General features: G+C 50.0%; 1 protein-coding gene across 1 annotated transcript in view; it reads left to right on the forward strand.

The window, feature by feature from the left end:
* The window catches only part of CLSTN2 (calsyntenin 2), a 470509-nt gene extending 453001 nt beyond the window's left edge, over nucleotides 1-17508 (forward strand). Inside the window, exons 11-17 of the mRNA XM_060196589.1 lie at nucleotides 7118-7266; nucleotides 11018-11244; nucleotides 12093-12263; nucleotides 12990-13135; nucleotides 13228-13351; nucleotides 14181-14365; nucleotides 16883-17508. Of these exons, the coding sequence (XP_060052572.1) occupies nucleotides 7118-7266; nucleotides 11018-11244; nucleotides 12093-12263; nucleotides 12990-13135; nucleotides 13228-13351; nucleotides 14181-14365; nucleotides 16883-17083 (1203 nt within the window). The 3' untranslated portion in view covers nucleotides 17084-17508. The remainder of the gene's footprint in view (nucleotides 1-7117; nucleotides 7267-11017; nucleotides 11245-12092; nucleotides 12264-12989; nucleotides 13136-13227; nucleotides 13352-14180; nucleotides 14366-16882) is intronic.
* The last annotated feature ends 200 nt before the right edge of the window (nucleotides 17509-17708 follow it).

Genomic DNA, 17708 nt, shown 5'->3' on the forward strand with positions numbered 1-17708 from the left:
TGATCTCAAACTAGGCAAATGCAGCTCAGGACCTGCCAGCATCTTGGGGGGCTGCGGGGTCTTTGCTTTCTGGAAGAAGCACGCGATTAAAGCCTTCTCTGCATTAGTGCGTTTCTCTTCCTCTCACAACCATTTCTCTTCTTCCTTTCTCCACTTCTCCTCCTGCTTGGCCTCCAGAGCCTCCTGGTGCTCCTTCTTCCACACCTCCTTGAGCCGCTGCTGCTTTTTCTCCTTCCTCTCCTGCCTCTCCTCCTCCACCTCCTGCTCCTCCTCCTGTGCGCACCAGGCTTCCTCCTTCAGCCTCTCCTTCTCCTTCTCTGCCTGCAGGCAAGGAGGCTGTGGGGGGAAGGGGGAGCTCTCTGGTGTGTCCTGGTGGCAATGGGCACCTCAAGGAAGCTGTTCAGCGAGAAGGAGCTCAGGGAGGAGTGACTTGAGCAGGAGTCCTCTCCGGGCCAACTCAGGCAGCTTGGCATCCGAGGCCCTGGGGTCCCCACCACCAGGGGATCTGTCTGGGGTAGGGGGTGGGCTTGGTAGCCAGGATGTCCTGCATGACCACCATAGGCAGCTTGCCCTTGAAAAGAAGGCCCCTAGCCTTGCTCCACCAATCCCAGGGAGAGTCTTTGGGGGGGTCACCTGGGGGCCCCCTCTGTCTCTGAGTCACACAAGTCTGAGCTGGGCTCCGGGCATCGTGTTGCCCCTGTCTCCTGGCTGGCCTCCATCTGATGCCCACACTTGGCCTCCTGTCAGGAGGCAGTGGCTTCAGCCTCCTGTGTCCCCTGAGCTTTGGGACCATCTGGGGGTTCTTTCGAGTCCTCTGTCAGATCAATGATGATGGGGCCCGGGGCCAGGTCAGGTGGTGCAGACAAGGGAGCGTGGCCAGGTAGGTGTGGTGAGGTTTAGGATGCTCCTCCTGGAATGTGTGGAGGAGACAGGAGGGAAAACATACAGGAGAAAAGCTGGAAGGGCTTTTCAGAATATTGCCGAACATGCACTAAACACGCAGTGTGCTCAAGTAATTAATCACCTTTCAATGGGGAAAACTCCCAAGCCCATCTCTATTGGAAGGCTGAATTTCTCTGCATCTGTTGCTCAGCAAATGGTCCAAGAAAGTCCATTGGGGCACATTTCTGAGCCCTCTTCCATGCAGAGCCTGGGTTGGACCCTCAGCTTACCTCTTGAGTCATTTATTTAGTGTACTGTCAGCCCCTTGATTCTGAACTCTCTCCTCACTTTACCTCTGCCTGGGAGGAGTCCTCTTTACTCATGGGACCATAGATGGGAGAATACAGGCACTTCAGGAAAATTAAAACATGTCAGAGCTGCCAAACTGAAAATCCACAGCAGCACTTTTAGTCTAGAGCGATTTGCAATTTTTGACCAAGCATCCTTCTGTAAAAAGAGTCAGCACCAAGTTCAGCAGCAGGAAACTCTGTGTGTGTGTGGGGGTGGTGGTGGTGGTGAGCCCTGCTTCCCAGCCAACAATCCTTCACCACCTGCAAGCAATCCTTCCCCATCCTTAGGACCAGGCTGGAAAGAGCGAGGTATCTGTGTGAGCAGCGAATGATAAGAAGCACAATTAATGGCGCACCCACTGGGGGCTGTTTCAAGTTCATTATCCCGACTCCACCAAGCAAATTAAATGTTATGAGCCCATTACAGGAAGGAGGAGATTGGGGCCAGGGGACTCGCCCCAAGCTAAACCTGTGTGCTCTTCCCTTCTCACTGGCGACTCAGTTGAGACACCATCATGGAATAAGACAGAAGCTGACTTCCTCCCTCCATCTAGTCCTTTTTTTCATTCCTGAATAATGACAGCTCTTTTTGCTGGACAGTTCCTGGGCCCCTTCCTCCTGTGCTGAAGGCAGCTTCCCATCTGCTCACGGGGCTCAGGGCAGGGTCCTCATATCTGTGGCTGGGTTTGCCTATTTCTGAATAGTGCTGCTTGAAGTGACCCCTGCCCATGTATGTCATGTCCACAGTCATTGGCATGGGGAGGAGCAGGGGTACTGCAGTGAGACACCCCAGGGCTCAGAGCTCCGTGCTGATTTAGCATGTACTTGCTGAGTAATCTGGGTCCAGGCACCACAATCCTTTAAACTCCAATTCCTTCAGATACAAAGTGCACTTGGCACTGCTTTGCAGTGAATAGAATATGACACAGAGGTTCCAGATGCTACCATGGTGCTAACCTGACTAACCTGGGCAGACGACCCAGCCAATATGTCCTGGAGCCCTGCTTCCCTAGACGTCTGCCCCACGAGGGAAAGAGAGAGGCAGGCTGGGAGTATGATCGACCTGTCAACACCCATGTTCAACAGGGACGTAATTACAGAAGCCAGACCTTCCACCTTCTGCACCCCATAATGACCCTGGGTCCATACTCCCAGAGGGATAAAGAATAGGAAAACTGTCAGGGGAGGGGATGGGATATGGAGTTCTGGTGGTGTGAATTGTGTAGAGTTGTGCCCCTCTTATCCTATGGTTTTTGTCAGTGTTTCTTTTTTATAAATAAAAATTTTTAAAAACTGTTTTAAAGAAGCTATATAAATTTTTAAAAGAGCAAAAACAGAATATGATATAGAAGAGATGCAAATGGGGGCCATATGCAAAGGTTGGAGCCTGGCCCCCACCACACTGAAGGAAGCTTTGGTGCTCTGGCCTTTTTCATTCCCTGTCTCTATGCCTCTTTGTCTCTATCTTAAAAGGAAAGGAAGAGGAACTGTAAATGAAAAAGGCACTCATCAAATCACAGTTCCCTTTAACTTCTGGACTGGCCTTGCCCTTGACTTCTCTGTGGCCCAGTTTCTTTTGAAATATAAACCTGAGGGTCTGGGAGATGGCGCACTCAGCAGAGCAAATGCTTTACCATGCACACAGACCAGGGTCCACCACATAAAAACATCATGCACATAGGAGCAGCATGCACAGGAAGCTTCATGAGCTGTGAAGTGGTGCTGTGGCATCTGTCCTCTCTGTGTCTCTTCTCTGCTCTTTCTCTCTCTCTCCCTCCCTCTCCCTCTGCCACTAGTTTTTATTCCACTTAAAATCTAATATTTTAAGGAAAATAAAAGAGTCTGTCAAGAGGGAACAAGGTAGTGAATCTGATTGACCATAAACACTACATGTGTAAGGTCTCAAGTTCAAGCCTCCAGTCCCCACCTGAAGTGAGGAAGCTTCACAAGTGGTGAAACAGTATTGCAGGTGTCTATCTCCCCCTTCCCTTTCAATTTATCTTTGTCTCTGTCCAAAATGAATAAAAATACAAAAAATAAGAGATTAAAACGAGTCTGTCAAGAACAGTGGGATTGCACAGGCACCAAAAAAAGGAAGAAAAAGAGAAGGAAGAGTCTGAATGGCAACTGTGGCAGAGAAGCCTCTAGTGTAGCCATTCACCCTCTGTCCCAGCCCAGAGGGGTGGCAGGTGTCCCAGGGAATGACAAGCTATCTGGTGGTGGGGACTTCACCGATGTAAAGTGATAGGTGGGTACTGGATGACAGGTGGTATCAGCTGTCAGCCTGTGAAGAGAGATGGCCATCCTCAAAGGCCACCTGTCAGCAGCTTTGGAGATTAAAGAAAGGAATCCTCATTCATGGCTGTGACACATCTTCCCAGAACACAACAAAGACTGTCACCCTATGCTAGGCAGGGCTCCCAGGAGGACACACACACACGCACACACGCCCTGCATGACCAGAAACCACACTCAGCCATACCTCAGGGATAAGGATAAACTCCTACTAAGAAAGAAGGGTTATGTTGGTCTTTCAGGAGTTCTGTGAGTGCCCAGCGCCCCACACAGCAGCAGCTCTTGGTACTGCAGACAGACTGGGTACCAAGTGGACCATTATGCAACACCATTATGCATCCATCCTCCCCAGAGGTGGCAACAGTTGGCTTGCATCCTCTGCTAATGGCCACAGGATGCCACCACCCAGCCCCCTGGAAGAACTGCTGGTTTTCCTGTTTCCAGATGGGAGATATGCCTCCTTGCAGGGCCTTTCATCTTGTCTTGTGCTTGAGTGCTGAGAGTCAGATGGGGTAGACAGATAGATAGACATCTGTGATCCCCATGACTCTGCTAGAGAGACACAGGTCAGGGAAAGATGGCCCTATGTTCTCAGGTATATATTTTGCAGTAGTTTATGGATACGTGTGAACATATGCTCTCTCTCTCACAGAAACTGGTGTATATCTAGGTTTTGGGACTTTGTTAGAAAGTGATCCACCTGGGATGGAATTAGAGAATACTGTGAAAGGAAAGGTCTCACCCGAGTAATGAAGCTGAAGGATTGTCATTCCACACCTGAAGTCTCTGGACACAGTCTGAAGTGAAGCATGTTGAGGTGGCAATCATTGCATTGATTAGGTTGTGATCGGCAGATGCAATATTATTTGATATGGATTGGGAGAGGCATATGGGAAAGTGAGTATCCTGCTAACACTTCCTCTCCACTATTCCAACCTTTGGGTCCATGATTGCTCAACAAATTGTTTGGCTTTGTATGTTAACTCTCTTTTCAGCCACCAGGTTCCAGATGCCATCAGGATGCCAGCCAGGCTTCCCTGGACTGAAGACCCCACCAATGTGTTCTGGAGCTCCGCTTTCCCAGAGACCCACCCTACTAGGGAAAGAGAGAGGCAGACTGGGAGTATGGACCGACCAGTCAATACCCATGTTCAGCGGGGAAGCAATTACAGAAGCCAGACCTTCCACCTTCTACAACCCACAACGACCCTGGGTCCATGCTCCCAGAGGGATAGAGAGTGGGAAAGCTATCAGGGGAAGGGGTGGGATATGGAGATTGGGTGGTGGGAATTGTGTGGAGTTGTACCCCTCCTACCCTATGGTTTTGTTAATTTATCCTTTCTTAAATAATAATAATAAAAAAAAAGATGGCCCTATGTTAACACAAGCAGCTGCTTTTTTTTTTAGAAGAACATTTACCCCTCTGGGAATATGGACCAAAATTCTTTACAGTGTGTAGAAGGTGGAAGGTCTATCTTCTGTAATTGCTTCTCTGCTGGACACGGGTGTTGACAGGTTGATCCATACCCCCAGCCTGTTTCTATCTTTTCCTATTGTGCTGATACAATTCTTAATTATGGAAAATTTAACAACATCTGTCAAGATTGCAAGTTTACATACTCTGATCTCTGGTTATTCTTGTAAGACATTTTTTATATATATGCCCTCTTTTTTTTTTTTAAATATTTATTTTATTTATTTATTCCCTTTTGTTGCCCTTGTTGTTTTATTGTTGTAGTTATTATTGTTGTTGTCGTTGTTGGATAGGACAGAGAGAAATGGAGAGAGGAGGGGAAGACAGAGAGGAGGAGAGAAAGATAGACACCTGCAGACCTGCTTCACCGCCTGTGAAGCGACTCCCCTGCAGGTGGGGAGCCAGGGTTCGAACCGGGATCCTTATGCCGTTCCTTGTGCTTTGCGCCACCTGTGCTTAACCTGCTGCACTACAGCCCGACTCCCCTATATATGCCCTCTTATAAAGTATTATGTGGTCAGGATTTTTCACATATCATTACTAAAAATGCATTAGAAAGATGAGTTGGGTGTTGGTGCACCTGGTTGAGTGCACTGGTAACCATCCTCAAGGGCCCAGGCTCAAGTCCCCAGTCCTCACCTGCAGGGGAGAAGCCTCACAAGCAGTGAAGAAGTGCTCCAAGTGTCTCTTTCTACATTTCCCCTTTCCCTCTTGATTTCTCCCTGTCTCTGTCCAATAAATACATAAAGATTAGAAACGACACACACCTCCACAGAAGGCTGTGTCTGTACAGTCACACACAAGAGCAATGGGAAACAGAAGAATGAAGAACCATATGAGGTCCTGATCCAAAAAATTCTCCCAAGTGTGAGCAAAGTGCTAAGTGCAAAAACCAAAGGGCAAAATAGTAGGTAATGAGCTATCTCTGGTGTGGCAGAGGGGGAAATCAGAAACCATTAATTGTGGTCTGGGTGGTGCACGGTGGATAAAGCACTGGACTCTCAAGCATGAGGTCCCAAGTTCAGTCCCCGGCAGCACATGTACAAGAGTGATGTCTGGTTCTTTCTCTCTCTCTTCATATCTTTCTAGTAAATAAATAAATAATTTTTTTTTTTAAAAAGAAACTATTAATTGACTAGCTGTTGATGAGAGAATATGACCTCAGAATGGACTAGGTTATGCTGTACCTACACATGACTTCAAAATTTTGGAGAGAGATAATGATAGAATTCTCACACTTCACATCCACCATTGACCAGTTACAACTCTGATCCCTCTTCCCCTTGCTGTGAGACCCAGGCCCACCGTGGCTCAGGCCCTGAGGGAACTGGGAAACTTTGTGGCAGTGGACAGGATGGGGCAAACCATTTATTGGCTGAGCAATTCACTGGACCATATCTGAGTCCAGTGGAGCAAAAATACAGACCCTATATAGTGGGATCCACAAGTCACATCACCAGCTAGTTGCTAATAGGGAGGGACATGTAACCTCCAATGAGAGGGGAAGCAGCTCACCAAGAAACAGGAAATGCAGAATGGGGAGAGGGGGGACCTTGGACTAGACCTGGCCTGTTGCAGCAAGGACAATGAGGGTGACACAGGGACAAGGCTGAGGGGTCATTGGGGACCCATCTTACAATAGTGGAGAAGGACATCAGTAGGTCCTCAATTATTCGGCTTGATGTACAGACAGACACCACTGTGGAAGAATGACAAATTGTACTCGTGACAGAACAAGTCATGACATGTTTTTACATAGAAACACATAGAAAAAATATATCATGGCTTTTCCAACAGCCCAGCATTATCTCCTTGGGCTGGGGAGACAACATAGTGGTTCTGCAAAAGGTTCTCCTGCCTGAGGTCCCAGGTTCAATTCCCAGCACCACCATCAAAGAGCTAAGCAGTGCTTTGGTCTCTATATCTTTCTCTCTGTATCACTGCTCTGTTAACATAAATAAGATATTTTTTTAAAGTCATCTCCTTAGTAAAACACGAAAGCCTTTTGCATAACCACCTGCCACCCATGCATGCACAGATGCCTTTGGGAGTCTGCAACAGCTGTGTACACCATTTACCATTCTCTCCTTCCTTCCTTCCTCCCTCTGTCTTCCAGTACCACTTCAACCCCTCCCAGTCCATGCTGGTGATGGAAGGTGAGGACATTGCAAACATCAACCGCGCCCTCCAGAAGGTCTCCTACATCAACTCCCGCCAGTTCCCCACAGCAGGCGTGCGGCACCTCAAGGTCTCCTCCCGAGTCCAGTGAGTGGAAGCCACCGGCCAGCTTGGGGGTGGGAAGTGGCTGAAACAGTGGGGAATATTCCTTTGTAGGAGACAGATCACCTTTCCTCATCTGTGGGCACCTCCTCTGAGGATAAACCCTGGGGATCTGTTCTCCCTCATCTTGCCAGTTCCAACCCAGCTTCTGCTATTGGGTGGTTGGAAAAGGCATGACACATTTTTACATAGAGACAAAAAAACCATAGAAAGAAGAGGTTGTGAGCTTTCTGACAGCCTAATATTCCATTTTGCTGCTCATCCAAACCCTAGAAGGTACTGCCACCTGGAAATTCTTAGAGAGCTAAATTTTGTTTGTCTGTAAGAGGGGTGTGTGTGTGTGGAGGGGCAGTCAACAGAGCTCTGTTCAGCTGTGGCTGATGAAAGTGCTGGGGATTGAACCCGGGATCTCAGAGCCCAGGCCGGAAAGTCTCTTGCAGAACCATTATGCTTTCTCCCCAGCCTGAAGAGCTAGGCTCTTAAGTAATCCAATCTAAGGGGAAAGTGCCAAGGACAAGACAAATGCATATTGAATTAACCAGCAGCTGGCTTGCAGAGCTCCTAAGGACTACGGAGGGGGCAGATTAAAGAGAGAGGGGCTGGTGTTCAGTGAAGGAGATGCAATTATTTGTGAGCCTGTGAGTAACTCCCTTGCTGGCCTAACAGGTCTGTTCTCAGCTACAGCAGTGACTTGGGAAGGAAGGCAGCTAGGAAGGGAACCCCAGAAAAGGCAGCAGGAGTTGAGGCTGGAAGAAAGATGCGGAAAGACAGACTCAAGGTGGGGAAGATGAGTGTGTTAGAGTGGGCCTGTGGCGAGAGCCGGGAGAAAGCACATGGACAGCAGCTCAGTCACGCTGCTGGCAATGGAGCAGGCGCCCTCACCTCCTCTCCAAGGGCCACTCCGGGTGGCCAAGGCAGGGAGGAGGTGTCTCCAGGTCAGTGTTGAAGAAGGGACATGATGGAAAAGAGCAAATTATCCCCTGCCATTGCAGGAGGCCAGTAGATAGTGACCAAAATGCATCAATGCCTGAGAATCCACAAAAGAATGTGCCTGAGGTTGTAGAAATTAAAATGATCTCATATACTGGATTTTTCCCCATTCTTTTTAATCATCTTACCTGTTCCATCCATTTATCTTTGTGAAAGTGTTTAGGTTTACAGAAAAGTCGAGATGATTTAGGGTTTCCACGCAGCCCACACCCAGTTTCTCTGACTAGTAATGTTTCTGTAGCATGGTGTGCGGTTCATAGTTAATGAACAAATATTGCTGTGTTGTGAGTCTTTGCTGTATTCAAATGTTTCTAGCCCTCACTTAATGTCTCCGATCACACCCAGGACACAGCATTATGCTTAGCTGCCCTGTCTCCTTAAGTTCTTGTAGCTGAAATAGACATTCAGACTTTTCTAATAACCTTGGCAGCAATTGCTAGGTGTATGGAATACAGGTCAGTTGTTTTGTAGGAAACCTCTCTACTGGGATCTATCTGGTTGTTTTATGATTATCTGGAGGATGCAGACTGTCAGGAAGAAGACCTTAGCAGCACAGTACCACTGTCATCATATGTCACCAATACCCCCTGTCAGAAGACACTGTTGTACTCAGCCCTCCTCCACAGGCAGTGATGGTGAAGGGCCCTCTGCAAAGTCTCTCTCTCCCTTCCATGCCACTCTCCCCAGTGATTGTCTCAACTCCGCATTTATTATTGTAGTTAAATTTCAGTAATTAAATATGTAGATGTTGGCACACCCTGTTGAGCACACCTGTTACCAAGTGCAAGGACCAGTTCAAGTCGCAGGTGGGCCCCCCTGCGCAGGGGGGAAGTTTCACAAGTGGTGAAGTTGTTCTGCAAGTGTCTCTTTCTCTCTTTCTCCCGCTCACCCCAACCCTTGTTAAAGGGGGCCACCAGGAGTGCTGAAGTCATTATACAGGGACCCTGGTGGCAAATAAATAAGCAGATAAAATACAGCAGTGAAGAAGAGGGATCAGACTGGCACTCTCCGAGCCGGATACCTGGCTCTGTAAACTGATGAGAATGTGGATGCCATGTGTATCCTGTGGGTTTGATATGACAAAACACAGGCCAGAGGCAGTTGGGAGCCAACCCCCTCCCCCACATAGAGTATAGAGGGGCTCAGAGGGAGTCTGCACACTGCCCCGTCCTTGGGAATGTTCCCCAAGGTGCCAGCTGATGGTGGGCATCAGCCCAGGCCAGCACATATCTCCAGAGCTTCCCTCTGGTTCCTCCATGGAAGTCTAGGCCTTTAAAGGCCAGGCAGATATAGGAAAGTGATCATGATAGGCACCCCTTCTATGGGCTGGTGGCACTCAGGCCCTTTGACATTTTCTGAGTTCCAGCCACAATGCAACTTCCAAGTTCAAGCCTGCTTTAACTTTATTTTTTGCCACCAGGGTTATGGCTGAGACTCGGCGACTGCACAGCTCTGCCCTTCCCAATGGCCATTATTTTGATAGAGAGAGGGGAGAGAGACAGAGAGAAGTAGAGATACCTGTAGCACTTCTCATGAAGCTTACCCCATGAAGGTGGGGACGGAGGCCTTGAACCTTGGTCCTTGTGCATGACAGTGTGTGCACTCTACTAGGACTGCTATTACCCAGCCCCTGAGGTCAGCTTATTGCTTACATGATGGCTGTTCTGTGTCCTCACTCCCAGATCACTGACTAGTGCCCTCCTCACTGTGTAGATGAAGACTTAAGCTTCCTAGGAATTAAGCACCTTGTCCAGTGTCACCCAGCCCAGAAGTGACCGGGTTTGGTCATGGTCCTATGTCTGCCTGCCTTCCCAGACCTTGTTCTGTCTGGCTGTGTGCAGATATGGTAAGTGGGAGAAAGCAGACACAGTGGCAGAAAGTAGAGCTCTGGGGTCTCGTGGAGCAGGCTGTCTGCAGCCAGCCAGTTCCACAGACGCTTGCCACATGCCAGTGCACAGCCGGCAGCAGAATCATCACCACAGCCACTGAGGGCTGTGTTAGAGGATCCTTAAGAGGGCCCCGTTCCTTACTGCTGGGATAGAAAACCCCCCTTGCCAGGCTAGCTTCGCAGGCGGGAGACAGAGACGACCAGAGACTCATGGCTGAGCTGTACGCAGTATCTCTTTATTCATGTGGAACACAGCGCAATCTAAGCCAAGCTATCTCTAATCACATTCCTGTCCTTATATATACTCGCCAAGTAGGGTGGAAACAGGATGTGATGTAGAGAGGGTGGAGCAAAAAGAGACTGGTGAAAATCAGGGTGACTACGAGAGGGAGCGGAGCAAAAAGACATCATGAACCAGTGGGGATTAAACCAATGCCCTGCAGGCAGGGCGGTGCTTAGTTAACAGTGGTTATGTAAATAAATACAGTGTTAAGCAGGGGGGCTTAAACCAATAAAACAGAAGGGGTTTTAGAAGCAGAATTTAGAAGCATACCAACACCCCCTAATCCTTCCTAATTCTCTTTCAGGAGCCAGCCTCCCCATAACTATCTGTATTTCTATATTTTTTCCTATGGTCCTGCTCTCTCTTCCTTTCTAAGTCACACCTACACCTATTGCTACTTTTGCATGCACTTCCTTCTTTTCCTCTTCTCTCTCCGGGTCCTGATGGAATTGGAAGATTGCTAGTGTTTTGACTGCTACGTACTGTTGGTTCTGTTGACGTCCAGGAAGTGTCTTGTGGGCAAGGGAAACAACTGGTGGCACTGTCCAGTCACCCTAACTCCACTGTCTCTGCAGGTGTTTTGGGGAAGACGTGTGTCTGGCCATCCCTGCTGTGGACGCCTATGTGATGGTACTGCAGGCTGTGGAGCCCCAGATCACCCTCCGTGGCACTGAGCGCTTCTGGAGGCCTGCCTCGCAGTTCCGGAGTGCCAGGGGCATCACACTCTTCCCTGACCTCAGAATTGTCAGCACTGTAGCCAAGGCCGAGGCACCTGCCGGGGACCCTCAGGGCACTGGGGCAGGTACAGGATCATCTCCTGATCCGGGTGGCAGTGCACCCTGGAGAGTGCACTTATTACCTATACAGGGCCTGGGTTCAAGCCTCTCTCCCCACCAGGAAGGGAGAGGCTTCACAAGTGACAGAACCATTCTCTCTCTCTTAATTTTTTATTAGTGGTGTAATATTAATTTACAAGACTGTATGGTAATAGGGTTTTACATCCATATGGTTCTCGCTATCAGAGTTCTGTGTCCCATCTCCTCTATTGGAAACTTTCTTTTCGTTTACCCCTTCGGGAGTATGGACCAGAATTCTTTTTGGGGTGCAGAAAGTGGGAGTTCTGGTTTTTATAATTGCTTCTCCACTGGACATGGGCATTGGCAGATCTATCCATACCCCCAGCTTGTTTCTGTCTTTCCCTAGTGGGGTAAGGCTCTTGTAGGTGAGGTTCTAGGACACATTGGTAAAGTCATCTGTCCAGTTTTGATTTCTGTTGTTGTTGCTTGTTTGTTTTTGCCAGAGCCCTGCTCAGCTCTGGCTTATGGTAGTGCTGGGAATTGAAATTGGAAACTCAGCGTGAAAGTCTTTATGCAGAATCACCTTCCTGTCTCCCCAGCCCTTCACCGGGTCTTGACTACTCTCGCTTATCTACTCCATTGGGGTTGTTCATTGTGCCATGCACTTCACTTGTGCCCCTATCACAGGACTATGTGGGCAGCCCTGGGGGCAGTGGGGGAGGTATTTGGGACCACATAGCCTCCTCTCCTAGCCCAGCCTGATCCTGGTGCTGTCACATGGAGGGAGGTGACAGAAGGTCCTTTCCTGCACTGCCCTCACTCTTGTGCCACCCCTGTGCCTGCCCTCTCACAGCCCCCAAGTCGGCTGCCTTAGAAGAAATGCTTCACAATTTGGACTTCTGTGACATTCTGGTGCTGGGAGGGGACCTGGACCCAAAACAGGAGTGCCTGGAGCTGAGCCACAGTGAGCTTCACCAATGGCACCTGGACGCCACCAACTCCACGGCAGGCTACTCCATCTACGGTAAGTAATGGCACTACCGACACCTCCCTCCGTGTGGCCGGGCACAGGAGGCGAGGGCAGAGGCCCCTCGATCACCTGTGCAGGGGCTGACCCAGCCCCACTTCTGGGAAAATCTACCAGATAAAGTAGCAGTAACACATCACCCTGTGCAAGGACCCAGACTCAAGCCTCGGGCCACCACATGAGAACACCTGCAGGGGGAAGCTTCACAAGTGTTGGAGCAGTGATGCAGTGTCTCTTCTCTCTGTCTCTCTCTGCCCCTCACCCTCTGTCTAGAGGAAAGGAAAAAAATGCTGCTGGGAACAGTAGAGCCATATAATCACTGAGCCCCAGAGATAACCCTGGTGACAAAATAAAGGGGGGAATAATTAGGTGGATACCTTCTATGATAATACTTGTAACTTATTTTTATTTATTTATTTTTTACCAGAGCACTGCTCAGTTCTGGCTTATGGTGGTGCTACGGACTGAAGCTGGGACTTTGGAGCTTCAGGCATGAAAGCTATTTTTAAAAAAACCATGATGCTATCTCCCTCTGCCCCCTCTGATAATATCTGATTTCAGCAAGTGTCCCAGACACACTTGGAACATTTATGTCAGAGTTGAGGTCACATGGTCTGTCTCTGAACATCTTCAGGTCCCACCTGGGACAGACCCAGGGAACCCCAAACCCTGGCCTCTGCACTGCCCTCTGCCTTCTCCTGACACGTGTGCTCCCTTGCACAGGTGTGGGCTCCATGAGCCGCTACGAGCAGGTGCTGCGGCACCTCCGTTACCGCAGCTGGCGCCCGGCTGGTCTGGAGGCCCGGCGCTTCCAGATCAAATGCTCTGAGCTCAACGGGCGCTACACCAGCAATGAACTCACGGTGGAGGTGAGTGGGTCCCAAGGGCACCAGGGAGTCCTCCCCCTTCCTCCTCCTACCGGCCGTGCTGGTCCACAGCTGCTGCCGTGCTCTCCCCCCAGGTCAGCATACTGCATGAGGTCAGAGCAGCCGAGCAGGAACATGTCAACCACCTCATCGTGCAGCCTCCCTTCCTCCAGTCGGTCCACTACCCTGAGTCCCGGACTAGCATCCAACGTGGTTCAGGTGGGTCAGCTGGGAGGAGTGACCTCGGGGCTTCAGTGGGATTCAAGGCCGTGCATGCTGTGTGCCTGGGATTCGGGAGGACCCGAATGTGGGGAGCTGTGCACCTGCCTTACAGGAGTTCACAGCCTCTGGAGGGGCTCAGAGAAGTCCAGCACAGTCAGGTTTGATGGGCTGACAGCTGGCTCAGTGGTTTAGGTCACACTCTCCATGAGCATGTCCTAGCTCCAACCAATACTCTCCCCCTCCCCCTCCCCTCCCCCTTCCCCTCCCTCTCTCTTTCCATGAGCATGTCCTAGCTCCAACCAATACTCTCTCTCTCTCTTCCTCTCCCTCTCCCCCTCCCCTCCCCCTCCCCCTCCCCTCCCCCTTCCCCTCCCCCTCTCTTTCCATGAGCATGTCCTAGCTCCAACCAATACTCTTTCTCTCTTTCTCTCTCTCTGCCTCTCTCTCTCTCTCTCTGCCTCTCTCTCTCTCTCCCCCCTACCCCCCATAAAAGCAGTGGCCTAGTATAATATTTTGCAAGCTTTTTGAGATCAACTCAAAGCTGTGTCTTATGTGACATTTACCCTGGATCTCCAAATACCAATGCAGTGCTCTCCACACCATTAATCCCTCACCCCTTGCTTTTATGCCCACTTTGTGTGACAGTCTGTCAGGTGCTTGAGTCCTTCCTGACTCAACTCCACCAGTGCCTGGTTCTCTCAGTGGAGGATGCCCTGGAACCCGAGGGGGAAGAAAGAGAAACAGAATTGTGTTTATTGTGCACCTGCTCTGAGACTGAGTGGCAGCTGACTGTGCGTTGTGTGGTGTGGTTTCTTCCTTACTGCAGTGGTCCCCAGCCTGGCCATAGTGGTCATCATCATTGCTGTGTGCATGCTGGTGTTCCTGGTGGTCATGGGTGTCTACCGGGTACGCATGGCTCACCAGCACTTCACCCAGGAGAGCGAGGCTGCTAAGGAGGCAGAGATGGACTGGGATGACTCTGCGCTCACCATCACAGTCAACCCCATGGAGGTGATGCCCAATCCAGCCCTGCTTCCTCCTCCCCTCCCTGTCCTTTCCAAGCTGCTCCTGTCCTCAGCTTGAGTGCTTTCTCATGGGGCTTTCCCACCCACAGCCTTAACTCATGTGACACCTGTGAGCTTCCATTTACCCTGAAAAGACACAGATTTTTTTTTTTCAAAGCAGCCTCCTCGTGTGTGTCCCTTGCCTCCCTCAAACCTCCCCCACCCCCTAAAGATACACACACACACACACACACACACACACACTATCAAGGATGACTAACACTCAGGAACTTTGTATTGAGTTTTTGATTAACACAGTAAATTGGATAACTTGGCTTCATACCACCCACAGAGCTCACTAAATGCTCAGAATAAGTTAAAGGGAAAAGGCAGGCATTTGAAAGGAAAAACCTGTTACTTATCTATTTACTAAAGATTTAGTTATTTTAAGGCATGGATTGAGCACCAGGTTTTGTTATTTGTTTACCAACAAGAGAGGAAAAGCATCACTCTGGTACATACAATGACCAGGGATTGTATATACCAGAGTGATCCACCAAGAGGCTAGCTCCATACTCTGTGTGCCACCTCCCAGGCTGCAGTTTGCCCATTTATGGAACCCCATCACTGCTCACTGCTTCATCTAATCTGTCCAGAAATGTTTGCTGGGGGATCCCTAGCAGCACTCTCCAAGGTGGGGACAAAGTTAGAGAGGACAGGAAGATGTGGAAACACACAGATCTGGAAACAGCAGTCCCAATATATAGACCCACTGAATCCTGCTGATGCCCTGAGGTCCTCCCAGCTGACCCACCTGACCCACACCAGATACTAGTCCAGGACTCAAGGTATTGGACCTATTGGAGGAAAGGAGACTACATGATGAGGTGGTTGGCATGCTCCTGCTCGGCCGCTCTGACCTTATATAGCAAACCTGGGCAGAGAGCAGGGGAAAATACAGTTCATTTCTGCCCAGTTAGCCATCAGCCATAAGAACCCATTGTGATGTGTCCAGGGACCCTGCTCTGGGCATGTGACTGTCAAACGAAACTGCTAACAGCATGTCATTGGTCTGGCCTTGAACTCTGGGTGGTTGTTGTGGCAGAAGTAAGAAACCAAGATCAGGAGGACTTATGAGACATAAGATCATCCTAGCCTGGTCCCCAGTGTCCCCCTTGCCTGGCCTCCTGCCCACATTAAAGGCAGCCTGTGCTATAGCCAAAGTGTCCAGGCTAGGGGAATGGGAGGGCAGCATTTTCAACTTCTGAGAACTGAGCCTGAGCATGGGGAGAAGACAGCGCCCCCTGCTTAATCTGGGAGCTGAGCAGGACCCTCCCAGGCCTCCGTTGGTGGTGTCAACACTCAGTGACACACTGTGGCTAGAGTGTTTAGAGGAAACTTCTCAGAGGAGGAGGTTAGCCTTGGGTGGGGTGTGCTGGAAGAAGAGGTAGCATTTGCTGGTGGGGTGGGGGGAGGGAGAGCCAAGGTAGGAGAGAGGAGATATAGCCAAGCACAAGACCTATCTACAGCCATGCCATGCTGAGCACATCCAATCTCATCTGATCTCAAAAGCCAAGCAGGAGTCCCACATATTCCAGGGCTGGCTCAAGAGATCATTCCAGAATTCAGATGTGGCCAGAATCACCAGAGTCAGGGTAATGAAGAATGGACTGGACAAGAGTCCTTTGGAATGGAGCTTAGGGGGTGAAGATTGGGGCATATATAAGAACATCATCCACTTTGTCCTTTTCAAAGAAATGTTTAAGGTGAAGGACTCACCTGACTCCTCGTTTGAAAGCTCACTGCTTCCATAGACATTAAATTCCTGTCTCCATCTGGACCAGAGGTGCAAGCTCAATTACTATTATCTCACTGGGAATCAAGCTCTTAAGACTGGGAAGATTCCAAATAGCTTGACTACAGAAAGCCCAGATAGCAGGTTGAGACCTGCTCACTGAACCGCAGATGAAGTTGGCCAGGGTGTTGAGCAGTTGCCACTCACGTTTGGCCTTGAGTCTCTGTCTCAGAGTTTGCTGACCCTTTCCCTTTTATAACTTTGTATATTTATTTTGCTTATTTTTTTTAATCATCAAGGTTATCATTGGGGCTTGAGGCCCACATGACTCCACTGCTTCCAGTGGCCATTCTTTTTCTTTTTGATAAAGGGTGTGTATGTGGGGGCAGTCAAAGAGAAGGACAGACATCCACCAGCAGCACTGCTTCACCTCTTGTGAAGCTTCCCCCTGGGGCTTGAACCTCTGTCCTTGTGCATGGTAACATGTGCACATGGGTGTGTCACCACCTGGCCCCTGCTGCTCCTTCTTGTCCTTTTCTTTGCCTTCTGATTTGTCTTTCACCAGAACTTCCCCCACCCCAGGCACCTTAGCACCAGGCTCACAGGTTCAGTATTACTGGGAAGGAACTTCAAGGGGCCACAGATGTCCCCTAAGCAGAGGGGGGATTGCACACCCCAAGAGGCCTCTGCTCATCATGATAGGCACTCCCCTCTCTTCCTGACCTCCAGAAACATGAAAAGTCAGCCTGTGGGGGAGATGAGACTGAAGAAGAGGAGGAGGAGGCAGCGGAAGAGGACCTCAGCTCCAGCAGCAGCGACTCAGATGACAGCGCCGAGGAAGAGGAGGAGCGGCTGGGCAAGGCCAGGCGGGGGCAGCCAGGGGCCAGGCCAGCCCAGCTGGAGTGGGATGACTCCACCCTTCACTACTAGCATCCAGCTCTCTACACTGGCTCCCGTGTCCCTCCCGTGAGCTCACCCCCATGTGCCGGAGTCTATCACCTGTCGCCTATGATTCCTCAGACAGGACTAGCCTTCCTGGTGTTCCAGAACCTGTCCCTTACACCCGGGATCTGTGGGTACAAGCAGTCCTAAGAAACCATATTGGTCAACATTGAGGTCAGGAGGGGGGGATAGGGAGCCTCTGTACTGTTGCTCCCACTTTCCTGCTCTCTTGTTCTTCTGTCCAGGTGCCCAGCCTCCCAGAGCCCATCTCAGCCCTCTCTGAACTTCTATGCAGGGCTGAGGGCAGCCACTCTGCTGCTTCCCTCCCTCCTGCTCTATGAACCCTAGGTCTCACTCATCCTGTACCCCTGCCCCATGCTCTGCCCTGACCTGCTTCCTCACCTAGGACCTTGGTTCTTAAGACTTTTAAGTCCTTGCCCAGTTACATTTGCAGGAGTAGAATGGATGGACACACACATACTCATGCTCTCCTCAGTTTGGACAAACCCTCTCTCCTCCCTTGCAGTGACTATAAAGCCTTTATGGGAAATCTGAAGCCATGGCCACTCCCAACCACAGGGGACCTGCTCCCTAAGAAACTGCTGGAGCTCCC

Source organism: Erinaceus europaeus, chromosome 1 (assembly GCF_950295315.1).
Source record: "Erinaceus europaeus chromosome 1, mEriEur2.1, whole genome shotgun sequence".
NCBI classification, from domain to species: Eukaryota; Metazoa; Chordata; class Mammalia; order Eulipotyphla; family Erinaceidae; genus Erinaceus; species Erinaceus europaeus.